The sequence below is a fragment of the Myotis yumanensis genome, unplaced genomic scaffold (genome assembly GCF_028538775.1).
Source record: "Myotis yumanensis isolate MYYU_CA2020_CCGP unplaced genomic scaffold, mMyoYum1.0.hap1 SCAF_19, whole genome shotgun sequence".
NCBI lineage: Eukaryota > Metazoa > Chordata > Mammalia > Chiroptera > Vespertilionidae > Myotis > Myotis yumanensis.
In genome coordinates, this window is record NW_027223770.1 from 21,648,715 (window position 1) to 21,663,048 (window position 14,334).

The 14,334-nt window shown below is 50.7% G+C and overlaps 1 protein-coding gene across 1 annotated transcript in view; it reads left to right on the forward strand.

The window, feature by feature from the left end:
• Positions 1-8,253: 8,253 nt before the first annotated feature.
• The window catches only part of SSH1 (slingshot protein phosphatase 1), a 50,729-nt gene continuing 44,648 nt past the window's right edge, over positions 8,254-14,334 (forward strand). The window contains exons 1-2 of the mRNA XM_070400261.1: positions 8,254-8,319; positions 13,444-13,484. Coding sequence (XP_070256362.1) covers positions 8,254-8,319; positions 13,444-13,484 — 107 coding nt within the window. The remainder of the gene's footprint in view (positions 8,320-13,443; positions 13,485-14,334) is intronic.

The window sequence follows — 14,334 nt, forward strand, 5'->3', positions numbered from 1 at the left end:
TGCTGCTGGCAGGGGCTGGACCCCCCGCCTCCTCCCCTCACTCCCAGTCCCTGAAAAGCTGCCTGACTTTTCTGGCTGATCCCAAGGCCCTGTGTCCAGGCCTCGGTGGAAGGGAGGGGGCAGGCGGGGGTTCTTGGAGGGCTGATGGGCACAAGCAGGCCTGTCTCCCGGGCCAGCTGGAGGCGATCCTCTTTCTTCTCTCTTTCTGCTGCCACCCCTGGGGGGAGGGAGGGTCGTTTCCTGGCCTGCAGAGGGTGGTAGGGGTGGTCATCTTGGCAGCGCCGGAAGGGAGGCCAGAGGTACTGGACAGGGCTCCCCGGGCCAGCCGGCCAGCCCAGTGCCATTCTGGGACGCTAGGTGGATGAGGCCAAGAAGAGACCACGAGGATACTCTTTGCTCGGTATCCCAGGGACACTAGCAGCAGGGCTCCAGGTCCCTCTCTGCAGGGTGGATATTAAAGCCCAAAGGTCATCGGGCACCTCGCTGTATGGATGGGGAGACTGAGGCCCAGAGAGAAGAACCAACCAGCCCTCAGGGAGGCATCGTTTGGGTCAGTTTTGAAGGACCAGCCTCTACTTGGCCCCTACCCTCAGCATCATCTAATAAAAAGGTGAAGGTGAGCATCGACCCTCGGACTGAAGGGTTCCGGGTTGGATTCCAGTCAAGGGCACGTACCTTGGTTGCAGGTTCCCCGGACCTGGTTGGAGCGAGTGTGGGAGGCAACCAATTGATGTGTCTCTTTTACATCCATGTTTCTTTCTCTCTCTCTCTCTCTCTCTCTCTCTCTCTCTCTCCCCTCCCTTCCACTTTCTCTAAAAATCAATGGAAAAACAAAACAAGGCACCCTGGATTTTATCTGGTGACCCCTCACATAGGCAGTCTGTACCCAGAGCTGGAGCACCAGGCCACCACACTAGAGAGCTTAACTGAGTGGGAACAGTGAAAGGTCTCAGGGACCACACAGGGACTTCCCACACGGCAGGGCTGGGTGTGGGCTGTGGTTTCAGAGAGTCCTGTGCTCTATGTGAAAAGCATATTCGGTATTGTTATTTAATTTTGGAAAATGAGGTGCAGGGACACCCATTGTTTTCGTGATACAAAGCACAGAAAGTAAAGTTCCACAGAATATTCTTGGCTATTGGATTAAGATGTCCCCAAGGAGGGGTGTGCAATTTTTAAAATCTTTATCAGAAGAGGGCATGAGATAGAAGAAGAAGAAGAAGAAGAAGAAGAAGAAGAAGAAGGAGGAGGAGGAGGAGGAGGAGGAGAAGGAGAAGGAGAAGGAGAAGGAGAAGGAGAAGGAGAAGGAGAAGGAGAAGGAGAAGGAGAAGGAGAAGGAGAAGGAGAAGGAGAAGGAGAAGGAGAAGGAGAAGGAGAAGGAGAAGGAGAAGGAGAAGGAGAAGGAGAAGGAGAAGGAGAAGGAGAAGGAGAAGGAGAAGGAGAAGGAGAAGGAGAAGGAGAAGAAGAAGAAGAAGAAGAAGAAGAAGAAGAAGAAGAAGAAGAAGAAGAAGAAGAAAAGGAAGAAGAAAAGAAAAAGCTGAGAAATACTGAACGGTTGAATGCGCCCATTTTACAGCTGAGTAAGCTGAGGCCCAAAGAGAGGAAGGGATGTGCCCTAAGTCCCACAGGGTATATGGCTCACCCGGTGGGTTGATTGCAAGGTCCTTGAGAAACTATTCTGAAGTCTGAAGTTCACTGATCATGCTAGCAGGCTCCAAAACACCTTTGGAAGCATTTTTTTTTTTTTTGTTCATTTGGCTGGAATGTTAGGGATCAAGGATTTCTCTGGCCTACTGGCTGACTGATAAACAACATGGCCTCCTAGCAGCTCTGAAATACACTCAGGCCAGGGCAAAAGGACCATTTACTAGGAGGCAGAACTCTGTGGGGGCCACGTGAAGTTATAGAATAACAAGTTAATCCCCACCCACCCACACACACTCTCTCTCAAACAAAATTAGCTTTATTTTACCTTTTCTGAGTATTAAGATCATCATAACCTCTATAATTTATACAAAACAGGAGCTATAAAGCAGAAAGTACTAACCCCTTATAACCAATCCCACCACCAGGAAAGAGGGGCCATTCACATTTGGGGCAAATATCCCCAAACATTAACATAAACACACCACTTCATGTGCCCCAAATGGGATCACATTGTGTGTGCTGTTTCGACTCCCAGTTCCCTTATCAATATGGTCTGTCCTGAACATGTTTCCACTCGGCTATTAACCAGTGGTCCATTCATACAGGACCATTGAATGTGGGTACCACAGTTTTTAAAGGCAGGCCCCATGGGGACTGTCTCTGTAATGTTTTCGATATTACAAACAAGTATCCTGGCTGTGAATCTTGACACACGTGTCTAATGATGTCCTTGGGGGTCAAGACCTAAGAAATGGAATCACTGTGCCTAAGGGTTTGCTGGACCCCATCCACCCATCCAGAGAGATGCCTTGGCAGGAGCCCTGGATACCAGTGTCATCCGGACCCGATGGGCCAAGGGTCCAAGGCTTCAGGTCCCAGACACCATTCCCCGAACACAGGGGCATGTCCGAACTGTCACCTCCCCGGTAAGAAAGGCCAGGAACCTGGACGTGGGCTCTGAGGTCTGGTTGGCCTGGGTTCAAATCCTACCTCTGCTCAGAGCCTCCATTTCTGCATCCCAGGGGGTAGTAACAGCAGGTGTATTTGTGTCCTGGAGCTGCTTTAGGAAAGAACTACTGACTGGGTGGTTCACACAACAGAAAGGTGTCGCCTCACAGATCTGGGGGCCAAGGTGGGCTCTTTCCGAGGCCTGTGAGAATCTGTCTCAGGCTTCTGTCCTGGTTTCTAGGGTTTGCTGTTGGCATTCTAGGCTGTTCCTCGGCTTGTGACAGCAAAACTCCAATTTCCACATGGCGATTTCTCTGTGTCTCTTTCTTTCTGTCCAAATTTCCCCTTTGCATGAGGACATAGTCCTATTGGACTGGGGCCCGCCCTAATGACATCATCTTCACTTGATGACATCTGCACAGACCCTATTTCCAAATAAGGTCACATTCACAGGTCACGGGGGTTAGGACTTTGGCAGTCAGGCCCATAACCCAGCCTTGAAATAAGTGCTGTCATTCTTTCCCCCTTCACAAAAGCAGGAAGTAAGCCCCAGGCAAAGGAAGTGCCTGCCCTGACTCCTAACGTCGAAGGCCAGTTGGAAGCTGGCAGATTCCAGGGTTTTTACATCTACCTGGTGGGGTTGTCGCGTGGTCCCTCTGCTCAAATGTCACCTTGTCCAGAGGTCCCCTGGCCACTTGCCTAAACAGCCCCCTACTCACCCTCTCACCTTAGCCTGCTTTTTCTCCAACCCCCACCCTCCCACCCCTGCTTTTTTTGTTTGTTAATCCTCACCTGAGGATACTTTTTTCCATTGATTTTTTTAGACACAGTAGAAGGGTGGGGGAGAGACAGAGAGAAAGAAACGTTGATGTGAGAGACACTCATCGATTGGTTGCCTCCCTCACATGATCCAGGGATCGAGCCTGCCCTTGACAGGAATCAAACCAGGGACCCTTCAGTCCAAGGGCCAGTGGTTCTCAACCTTCCTAATGCTCGACCCTTTAATACAGTTCCTCATGCTGTGGTGACCTCCAACCATAAAATTATTTTCGTTGCTACTTCATCACTGTAATTTTGCTACTGTTATGAATCGTAATATAAATATCTGATATGCAGGATGTATTTAGGCGACCCCTGTGAAAGGGTCATTCTACCAAAGGGGTTGCGACCCACAGGTTGAGAAACGCTGCAGCACTGAGCAAACCATTTAGGGCTCTCAAGTCCTTTTTACTACTTGATATCGTATTTCATTTATTTGAACCTGTGCCCGTCTTGTTCTAAGAACCTTACCAATATTAACTCATTTAATATAACATATTTTGCAGATAGTATACTAATGGCTTACACGGTTTGACTCTATCCCCTCTTCCCTTCCCCCCTCATAGGCTATACTGGAAGAATCTCTGTCTTTTGCTTGAATTCTAAAGTAAAAAAAACGTGGGTTCAAACCCCAGCTTCATCACTCCCTAGCTCAGTGACCTTGGGTGTGTGACTTCACCACTCCATGCATCAATTTCTTCATCCGTGAAATGAGAATCCAAACAGTGTGACAAGAAATAAAGAGGCCCAACTCAGCAACAGACACAGGGACTGCAGGCACACAGATAAGGGATATCTGATCTTCCTGTAGGAGGCGACCCTGGAGCGTGGACGGAAGACATTTAGATGTTAATAAACCAGGTCCCTCAACCCCCTTGCAAACCGCTTTGCATTACGGCCTAGCAGACAGCAAATAACTTGCTGTTCTTTTTGTTAAAAAATCTTCTTTTTATTGATTTCGGAGAGGAAGGGCATGGGAAAGAGAGTTAGAAACATCAATGATGAGAGAGACTCATTGAGGCCTCCTGCACCCCGCAACCTGGGCAGGTGCCCTGACCAGGAATTGAACCGTGACCTCCTGGTTCATAGGTCAACGCTCAACCACTGAGCCGCGCCGGCCAGGCAACTTGCTGTTCTTGATAGATGCAAAACTGAGCTGAGACGATAAGAAAGAAGTCAAAGATGATTAGATAAATGAGGATGAAAAAAATTAAGATGGTACCAGATGGAAAGGGCTCCACTGGGTGCAAGGAAACTTCTAGCTGGTTCCCCTCCTGCAAACCGGTTCTGTGAGGCCTAGAGACTGAGGCCAGGGGGCTTTGACTTCTTTGCCCTCCCACCTCAGCCCTTTTCACTAAAGGGTTAGAAAGAAATATAGGGTCGAATCAAGACAGGGATCAGTAAAAGCAGTTTGCTGTACCATATTGGATCCTGAAGCAAAAGGAAAAATCAGCAATACAGTACTGATCCTGTCGTTAAAAAAAAAGTTGATATCTCATGCATTGTGGATTTTTAAAAATATAACTTTTTTTTTTTAATGTTACACTAGAATATTCTTTCTCACCCTGGCCAGGTAGTTCAGTTGGTTAGAGCATCGTCCCGATATGCCAAGGTTGCAGGTTTGATTCCCAATCAGGGCACATACAAGAAGCAATCAATGAATGCATAAAGAAGTAGAATAACAAATCAATCTCTTTCTCTCTCTCTCTCTCTCTCTCTCTCTCTCTCTCAATACCCATTTAAAATGTTTCCATAAATTAGTGCCTCCATTGAGAATCACCTTTGAGATAAATAGTGCAGGAGGTACTGACCCCTGGTTCTGAGGGAGACAGGAGGAGGGATCCCGGAGCTGCCTGGGTTTCTGGTTGGTTAGTGAGATGGATGGTGGAGCCAGTTTGCTGAGATGGGGAGCAGGATTGGACCACTGCATTTGGGGGTGTTTGTGCAACGTGCACGTGGAGACTGGGGTGAGGGAAGGGATTTGGGATGAAAGAAAAGCTTCCTATTACCGAGTCAAGCCAGTACTTTGATCTTTTTTGGAATCTTACCCCATGTCCCTGTCTCCATCCCCATACTGGCTACCTCTTCCCAGGATGACAACAGCAGCCCATGTGTTGGTCTCCCTTCACTCCCCTGCCCCATCGTCCATTCTCCATGCAGCAGCCAGAGCTTTCTACAGCGCCCACTACCTCTTGCCATTGGTCCTCAGGAAAGCCTTTCCTGACCTCCCTGCCCCCAAAGAGTTGACAGGTGAGGAGCACAGTGAAGAAATAAAATGGAGTCACTGCAGTCAAGCTGCTAAATTACTGAAATCAAGTAGGTTAAAGTGTGAGGAAATGAGTCTGTATTTGTTTTAACTCGCCTGGGAACTTGAACTTATGGACTCTGCAGTCCCGTGTCAATGCCTGGATAGACATCAGACCTCCAGATCACCCTGTGGTTACCCACCAAGGGACTCCCGTATCCAGACCATCTGGCATCCATCGTCCGGACTGCCTCTCATCTGACTGATAATGGTGCTGGACCAATCCTAGGGCTAAGAATGCAGGATTGAGTCTTCTCAAGAACGTACTTCTTAGTATAAGAAGTTTTAACGTTCCTCTTTGGAATATTTCTGGGTTTTTGCCTAGCTATGTTTCCGGTTTGCAAACCCTAAGGCCCTTGAATAAATCTTTATCACTTATTTCTAGCCAAAGTTTCCTGATTCACTTATGCTCAGTTGACACTGGGTTTCTGGACACAGAAGAATTCACATAAAAATATTAGCAAAATAATTTTGAAAATGTGCCGAGTACAGTAGCCACCCCTTTATCTGTGGGGAATATGTCCCAAGACCCCCCAGTGAATGTCTGAAACTGGATAGTACCAAATCTTATATATGCTATGTTTCTTCCTATATCTTCATACCTATGATAAAGTTTCATTTATAAATTAGGCACAGTAAGAGATTAATAGCAATAACTAATAATAACATAGAAGAATTATACTAGTATCCTATATAATAAAAGGCTCATATGCAAATCTACCAAACGGCGGAAAGACTGGTCGCTATGACATGTATTGACCATCAGGGGGCAGATGCTCAATGCAGGAGCTGCTGTCTGGTGCTCAGTGCACTTCCACAGGGGGAGTGCCTCTCAGCCAAAAGCCCTGAGCCCAGCTCATGGCTGGACAGTGCACCTCCATGACAGCGCTAAGGATATCCGACTGCCAGCTTAAGCTGTCAATTGGACATCCCCTGAGGGCTCCCGGACTGGGAGAGGGCACAGGCCGGGCTGAGGGACCCCTCCCCCGCCCGTGCACAAATTTCGTGCACCAAACCTCTAGTACTGTAATAAAAGATGTGTGAATGTGGTCTCTCTCTCTCTCTCTCTCTCTCTCAAAATATCTTATTGTACTCATCCTTCTTGTAATGATGTGAGCTGATAAAATGCCAAACCTATACCCGAATCTATGTAACCATCTCTTACTTGCAGTGAATGGCTTGGTGTTACTCATTTCAGAGGTCTCTTGCTGAAGTCTTACTAGGGGGTCAGTGCTTTCTGGCACAACACTTTTTCTGTTCATGTCCCACCCCCTCAAATTTAATGTCCCTCCATCTCAACTAAGCACTTACCACACTCTGTGGCTATAATTTTTGCAGTTTGAGGTGCGACAACAAAACTAGCGCGAGTTTCTTATTCCTTCTTCACAACCCCATGGACGGAAGAGCCGTTCTTACCCTACTAGGTCTTAGCAACCTCAGCAGACAATTTTTTTTTTTTCTTTCCTTCACCTTGTCCCTTAAAGGAAGTGCTTTACGGCTTCTCTTCGGCACGTCCGAATTGCGATCATCGCTACCCTAGCACTTTGGGGCCATTATTAAGAAAAATAAGGGTCACTTGAACAGTAGCACTGTGATACCGAAGCAGTTGATCTGATAACCGGCTACGAAGTGACTAACAGGCAGGGAGCGACACTGGACAAAGAGATGATTCATGTCCTGGCAGGACTGAGCGGGGTGGCTTGAGATTGCATCGCGATACTCACACGGGTGCACAATTTACAGCTTATGAATGGTTCATTTCTGAAATTTTCCACTTAATATTATTTTCGGACTGCGGGTAACTGAAGCCCAGGGAGAGCGAGGCTTCAGGTGAGGAAGGACCACTATAATGTGACTCGCTTTTGTAAAATCCCCGAGGGCGGCCCTGCTCTCTTTTGCTCACTGTCCAGTACTCCCTGCTTTACAGTAGGTGCTCAGTAACTATTTCATCAATGAATGAATGGACAATGAGTGAAAACGAATGAATGAATGAATGAGTGAGTGAGTTTCTGCAAAGACGGCCTGTCGGGGTTCTGGGCAGGGATCAAGGAGGCTTTAATTTTCTGCCTCCCCACCCTCTCCCGGGCAGTCTCGGCTGCGCGGCCACCCGGCCTCAGTTTCCCCGCTGGTGCAGAGGGCGCGCCTCTGCAGCCGGGTCCCCCCAGCCGAGCGCCGGGGCGCGCGGGCAAGAGCGCGTGTGCTGGGCGCGCGGGGAACGTGACCGGCGGGCCCGCTAGGGCCTCCGGGTCGCTGTGGCTCCCGCGCCGCGCACGCGCGCCGCCCCACGCCCCGCCCCGGGCCGCCCTCCCCGCCCGCCCCGCCCGCCCCCGCTCCAGGTCCGGCGCGCGCCGGCGCGGGAGGCGGAAGGCGGGGGGCGGGGGCGGGGGCGGTGGACGCGGACGGGGAGGGGCGGGCCCGGCGCGGCTCGGCCCGGCCGCCGGTGCGCGGCTCCTGGAGCGCCCCGGGCCCGGCCCGGGCGGCGGCGGCGGCTCCAGCCCGAGGCCTCGGTGGCCCCCGCGCGCCGCGCCGCAGCCATGGCCCTGGTGACCCTGCAGCGCTCGCCGACGCCCAGCGCCGCCTCCTCCGCCAGCAACAGCGAGGTGAGCCCGGGCCGGCCGGGCAGCCGCCGCGCCAGGCCTGGGCCGCGAGTGCGGGGCGGAGGGCGCCCGGCGGGCGGCGAGGGGGCTCCTGCGAGCGGGCGGGCCGGGGCTGCGGGGCGGCGCTGCTCGACCCGCCTTGGGCAGTCGGACTCGGGGGGGGGCGGCGCGGAGACTGGGTGAAGTTGTGGCCCCGTCTGAGGGTGACTGCAGGACCTGGGGGTGGCTGTTTGCGGGTGTGACTCCCGTCTGGGGGTGACTGTATGCGCGGGTGTCACCCTGACTGGGGCTGCCTGTGCAGTGAAGCTGTCTGTCTGTGACCCCTGCCCCTGCCTGGGGGTGACTGTATGTGCGGGTGTCACCCCAACTGGGGCTGCCTGTGCAGTGAAGCTGTCTGTCTGTGACCCCTGCCAGGGGGTGACTGTATGTGCGGGTGTCACCCTGACTGGGGCTGACTGTGCAGTGAAGCTATCTGTCTGTGACCCCTGCCCCTGCCTGGGGGTGACTGTATGTGCGGGTGTCACCCCGACTGGGGCTGACTGTGCAGTGAAGCTGTCTGACCCCTGCCTGGGGGTGACTGTGCAGACACTGTGTGTGACAGCGACCCGTCTGGGGGTGACCATGCAGGAGACTGGATGTGCGCCTGGGACACCTAATGGGGCGACTGTGTGAGAGGCCGGTTCTGAGATTTGTGACCCTGTGTCTGGTCTCGGCCCTTTCCCTGAGCGCCTGGCGGTGTGTCTGTGAGGCCGTGTGTCTGTGAGGACGTGTGACTGTCGCTGCCTGTGACTCTGTGGCCCGTGCCCTGGAAACTGCCTGTGTGATGCTGTGAGAGAGGCCGCAGGGTGCCCTGTGACTGTGCGAGATTGTTCCCCGTTGGCACGCCCCTGGGGTTCTGGCTCCCGGCGTCAGTGGCTGTGCCCGTGTCCCTGTGGCAGTGACTGAGTGAGCTCAGGGTGCCGGGCGACCGCGTGTCTTACGTCTTAGTGTGCAGCCCAGTCGGGGTCTTTCCTTTTTGTCACATCACTGGGGGCTGCGTGTTTACGTGCAGCTGGCCGTGTGGCAGAGGCTGATGCTGGGCTTTCCCCGGCTGCACAGATGCATTCTGGGGATGCATGGTTGCTCTGCACGGGTTCCTGTGAGACTGTGTGTGTGACCTGGCCTATGTGTGTGGCTGGTTCCTTGTTCCGGGGTGTCGATTGGGAAGTTGGTCCTCTGAGTCTCCACAGTCGGGCTGGACGGTGCTAGGTTGGGTCTGGGCCCTCTGAGCAGGTCCCTGCTGCGGCCGCAGGGCTGACCCTCCTGTCTCTACTCCTGCTCACCTTCTCGTGAAGAACCAGTGAAGGCCTCTGGTCTAAACTCGTCTCCAGGGCCAGGCCGAGTGTTGGCTTGCAGGCAGCAGCTGGAGGAGGAGACCAGGCACTGTTTGGAGAAGGGAGAGAAGAAGGCTGGAGGAGGAGGAGCCCCGCCGGCCCAGGAAGTGGCCCCTCCAGCATCTGCAAGTCAGGCCCCTTCTCTGCAGGGGAAGTTGACTGATAGCACGGCAGGTTTTGTGTGTGTCTGCGAGAGACAGAGAGAGACAGAGAGACGAGGACCTGTATTTGGCTTCAACAGCCCTGTCTGTCCCGGCTCCTGGCAGGGTAGCTCTTTCGCCTGCTTTGCTGAGAGTGGCAGGAACATTCTCAGAATGGCTGCACCCTCCTCGCGCGGAAAGGCCGCTGATGAGTTATCTTGACAACAGACAGAGGATTCTAACAGTCCCTCCTCCGCACGCTGAGAAAGAACCTAGAAGTCAGGCTGCAGTAGCTTCTGTCCTGCCCACGGAGACATCTGCCCTCCCATCATGGCTGCCTTGCAGTTGACCAAGTGCCTCTGTGCACTTAATCTCGTGTTTCCTTCTCAAAAAACTATGTGAGAGGCGTGAAGGCTTCAGCTTGAGGAAGGGCCTCTCAGCTTGGGTCTCTGCTTCCAAACCCCATGTTCCCGGTGTTACTCACCCCCGATCTCATCCTGACTTAAGACACATTTAGAAATGTCTATTTTTTTAAATTTATTTTTAAAATATATTTCATTGATTTTTTTACAGAGAGGAAGGGAGAGGGATAGAGAGTTAGAAACATCGATGAGAGAGAAACATCGATCAGCTGCCTCCTGCACACCCCCTACTGGGGATGTGCCTGCAACCAAGGTACATGCCCTTGACCTGAATCAAACCTGGGACCCTTCAGTCCGCAGGCCGACGCTCTATCCACTGAGCCAAACCAGCCAGGGCAGAAATTCTTATTTTATATGTAACTCACATACCATAAGTTCACCATTGAACGTGTATAATTCAGTGGTTTTTAGGATATTTCACAAGGTTGTACAATCATCACCCCTGTCTAATTCCAGAACATTTCATCACCCCAGAAAGCAGCCCCCACCCCTTAGGCATCACCCAGAGACTTCCTCCCCGACCCTTGACCCCCGCGCGGCTCTCACCAGCTCTGGACAACCACTAATGCACTTCCTGTCTCTATGGATTTGCCTATTCTGGACTAATAGACTATGTGGTCTTTCTATGTTCGGCTTCTTTCACTTACCTCATGTTTTCAAGGCTCATCCGCGTGGTCCCACGTGTCAGCACTTCATTCCTTTTTATTTCCGTGGTAGAGATGTACCCCATTTTATTGGACATTGGGGTTTTTTTCCACTAGAGACATTTAAGTGATTCTATGATGCATTATTTTCTCAAGGTGCCAGGGACCTGATGAACATAGAATCATCCTCAGCCAGCTTTCAGTGGACTTGAGTGAAGTCAGTCAGCAGCATGAGTCGCCCAAGCGAGCCAGCCGAGGCAGGGATGTTTCCTGGAAGGCAGGGCTTCCAGGTGGGATGAGGCTTGAAGAAGAAGCAAGACAGAACGGAGAGCGAGCAGGCCGGAGACTCGGGCCAGGCGGCTCTGCCTCCGGCCTGACCTCCCTCAGGTCACTTCCCCTCTCTGGTCCTCGACTCATTCAAAAGGGCTGAGTTCCCTCTTGTGTATGCTCTTTTGACATATGTGGTTTGTCACACTGACCTTCCCTGGCCTTTTATCCCGAGAATCACAGAGAGAGAAAGAGAGAGAATATGAACTCAATGGTCTTGAAGTATCTACCCCCAGATCACTTCCTCATTCATCAAAATTCTTCTCGAAGTGAGAGATTCTTAGGGCAGCTGTTTCCTGACCCAGCCTGTCCTGCCCAGTGGCGTGGGAACTGAGGGAAATCACGGCCCGGCCAGCAAAGCAACGTTCCTCACACTTTTAATTGTTTTCTCTTCCCCCACACCCATCTCTCATCATCTCCCTTATATCATTTTACGGTTAACCTTATCTCATTCCTTTGTGAGAACAGGTAGAGAGCGCCAGAGCAGGAAAATCCATAACCTTCAGGAATGGATCATCACATTACGCTTGACAAACATTCAAGATGACTGATTTTCATGGGCACATCTCCAGTTTCGTTCTGGGGGGTTGGGTCAGGATTTCTGAGCGTTGGCACTGCTGACCTTGGGGCCTGAACATTCTTGGTTGTGAGGGGCTGTCTTGCGGATTGTAGGCTGTTTAGTCGCACTCTGTCCTCTACCCACTAGATGCCAGTAGCACCCTCCAAAAAAAGGCTCCCGACATAGCCCGGGGTCCCCTTCGGAGAAACATCGCCCCTGGGTGAGCACCACTGCGTTAGACCCAACCTTCTCTTCGAAGTCTGCGGTGTTGGTGGAGGGGTGGGGGTGAGTGGTTTTGTATATGCTTCACTTCAAGAACCAATCTCACAGCCCTGTGGCCAGCAAAGCTCTCCTTGATTAGTCTACTTCTTCAGGATGGAGCAGGGCGTGTGAGAACGTGGCACCAGTGCATGCCTGTGCATGCTTATATACTTAATAAATAGAGTTAATAAAACGAAGGGGCTCCAGAGCCCTCTGGCATGTGTCCCTTGCTGCCCAGCCCCCTCCCTGCATCAGCTCTGTACCCTTTTCCCATCCCTGTCAGGTTTCCATCCTCGGTCAGCCGTGCATCTCTCCCAGCCATCACTGCTTTCCAGGTTTCTCTTTCCCATTCAATGGGCTCCTCTGTGTAACATACAAAACACGCCAAGTCCCAGCGGTGCCGTTGTTTGGTGTGTGTGTGTGTGTGTGTGTGTGTGTTCTCATTTCAGTTTTCTCCTTGAAAGGGAGCCGGGAGGAAAAATTACAGTTGGGGCTTAAGTCGTGGTTACTTTTGGAGCCTCCCCTCTTGGCCTTTTAACTTTTAGAAAATATTAAATGTCCCTTTCTTTCATGTATGTAAATCAATCGCCTAGAAGGTTTTATACTCAACATTTAAGCCTTTTTGAGAATCACCAAGAGCCATCAGACCCACAGACAGGCAGCCTGATCCTGGTTGTGAAAGACTTGCCTGGAGTGTGTTGGTTTTTGGCTTTTTTTTAAACCCGAATGTTGAGGCTTAGAATGGTGTCGATCACTCGGTTACGGCCTAGCTCCGTGGCCGGCAAACTGCGGCTCGCGAGCCACACGCGGCTCTTTGGCCCCTTGAGTGTGGCTCTTCCTAAGCCTTAGGAGTACCCTAATTAAGTTAATAACAGTGTATCTACCTATATAGTTTAAGTTTAAAAAATTTGGCTCTGAAAAGAAATTTCAATCGTTGTACTGTTGATATTTGGCTCTGTTGACTAATGAGTTTGCAGACCACTGGCCTAGCTTGAAGGAGGAAATGGTTTCTCTGAAAACACAGCCCCCTCCCTTAAAAAAGAAAAACAGGATAAGATCCAAACAACCCCCCCTCCCCCAGGAAAGTTGAGAACGGAGGGCTGCAGAGTGCCTTGAGCAGCAATGCCAGATAGCAATGTTCAGTTACCAGATATTGATCCAAGATACTATGGAAGGAATGTGGGTAAACATTGGGAAACTTCTGAATTCCTCCGTGGGAATGACCCCGAGGTACAGCCGAGCAGGCTTGGCGAGGAAAGGGTGTGGCTGTTTAGAAATCGCCAGGTTTCCTGGACGTCCGTCTGTGTCTTCTTCAGACACCAGAGCGGAGCCTGTGGGACTCATGTCGCAGGCTGGTTGCTCGTGCTGTCTGTGATGTGACGTTCTCTCTCTTCTCCGTAGTTGGAGGCTGGCAGCGATGAAGATCGGAAGTTAAACCTCAGGTAAGCAGGCTTTTCATGTTCCTTCTTAAGTCTTCTTTCAAGCAGGTAAGAAATACTCCTGTGTGTTGTTTTTTTTCCGAAAGAGAAGGCCCTCAAAATAGGATACACCAGTTTTTTAGTAGCATCTTCATTATAAACAGTTTTAATAACATTATATATCGTTTAGGAAAGAAGGAAAATAATTGCCATTATCCTACCACCCTTGCTTTACCTTTATATACTTTCTTCCAGATTTTACCCTTTGCTTTAAAAAAAAAAATCCTGTAATATGCTCTCACATTTCTATCCTGCTTTTGGTAGGATCTTCCTTTTGAGGTAAGGACATTGCTGATTTGAAACAGACAGTCAACCCTCTTAAGTTTATTAATTCAAGGTGTTTGTGTGTGTGTGTGTGTGTGTGTTTTTGTGCTTGTGAGAAATCTTTATGCTCGTTACAAAAATTCCTGAAGCTACCCATAGTCCTCAGTTGCTATATTCAATAGTAGACACCAAAAGCATTTTTGTTTTTCTTTGCCCCCAAATTAAGGCTTTCCCTTTGGGCATTTTGTTGGTTTATAGGAGATTTAGCGCTTTGTTATATAATGTATTCCTCTGTGCCAGGGAGCCATTCTTAAACTCTGACTCTTACAGTTCAGAAGAGTAAACAGTTTCAGGGACATTGTCCTTTAAAAAAAAAAAAAAAAGTCGGTTTCATCTTGTGAGGAGGAGGAAAATTAATTGGAAAAGGAAATATGTGATCAGAAAGTGGCACTCATTACCGAGAGCAGGATGTTCCCCGGGTTAAAACCCGAGGACAGTGTGCAGAAGCCGTAGGAATTTGCTCAGCCCGTTGGTGAAGTTTCCGCGCGTT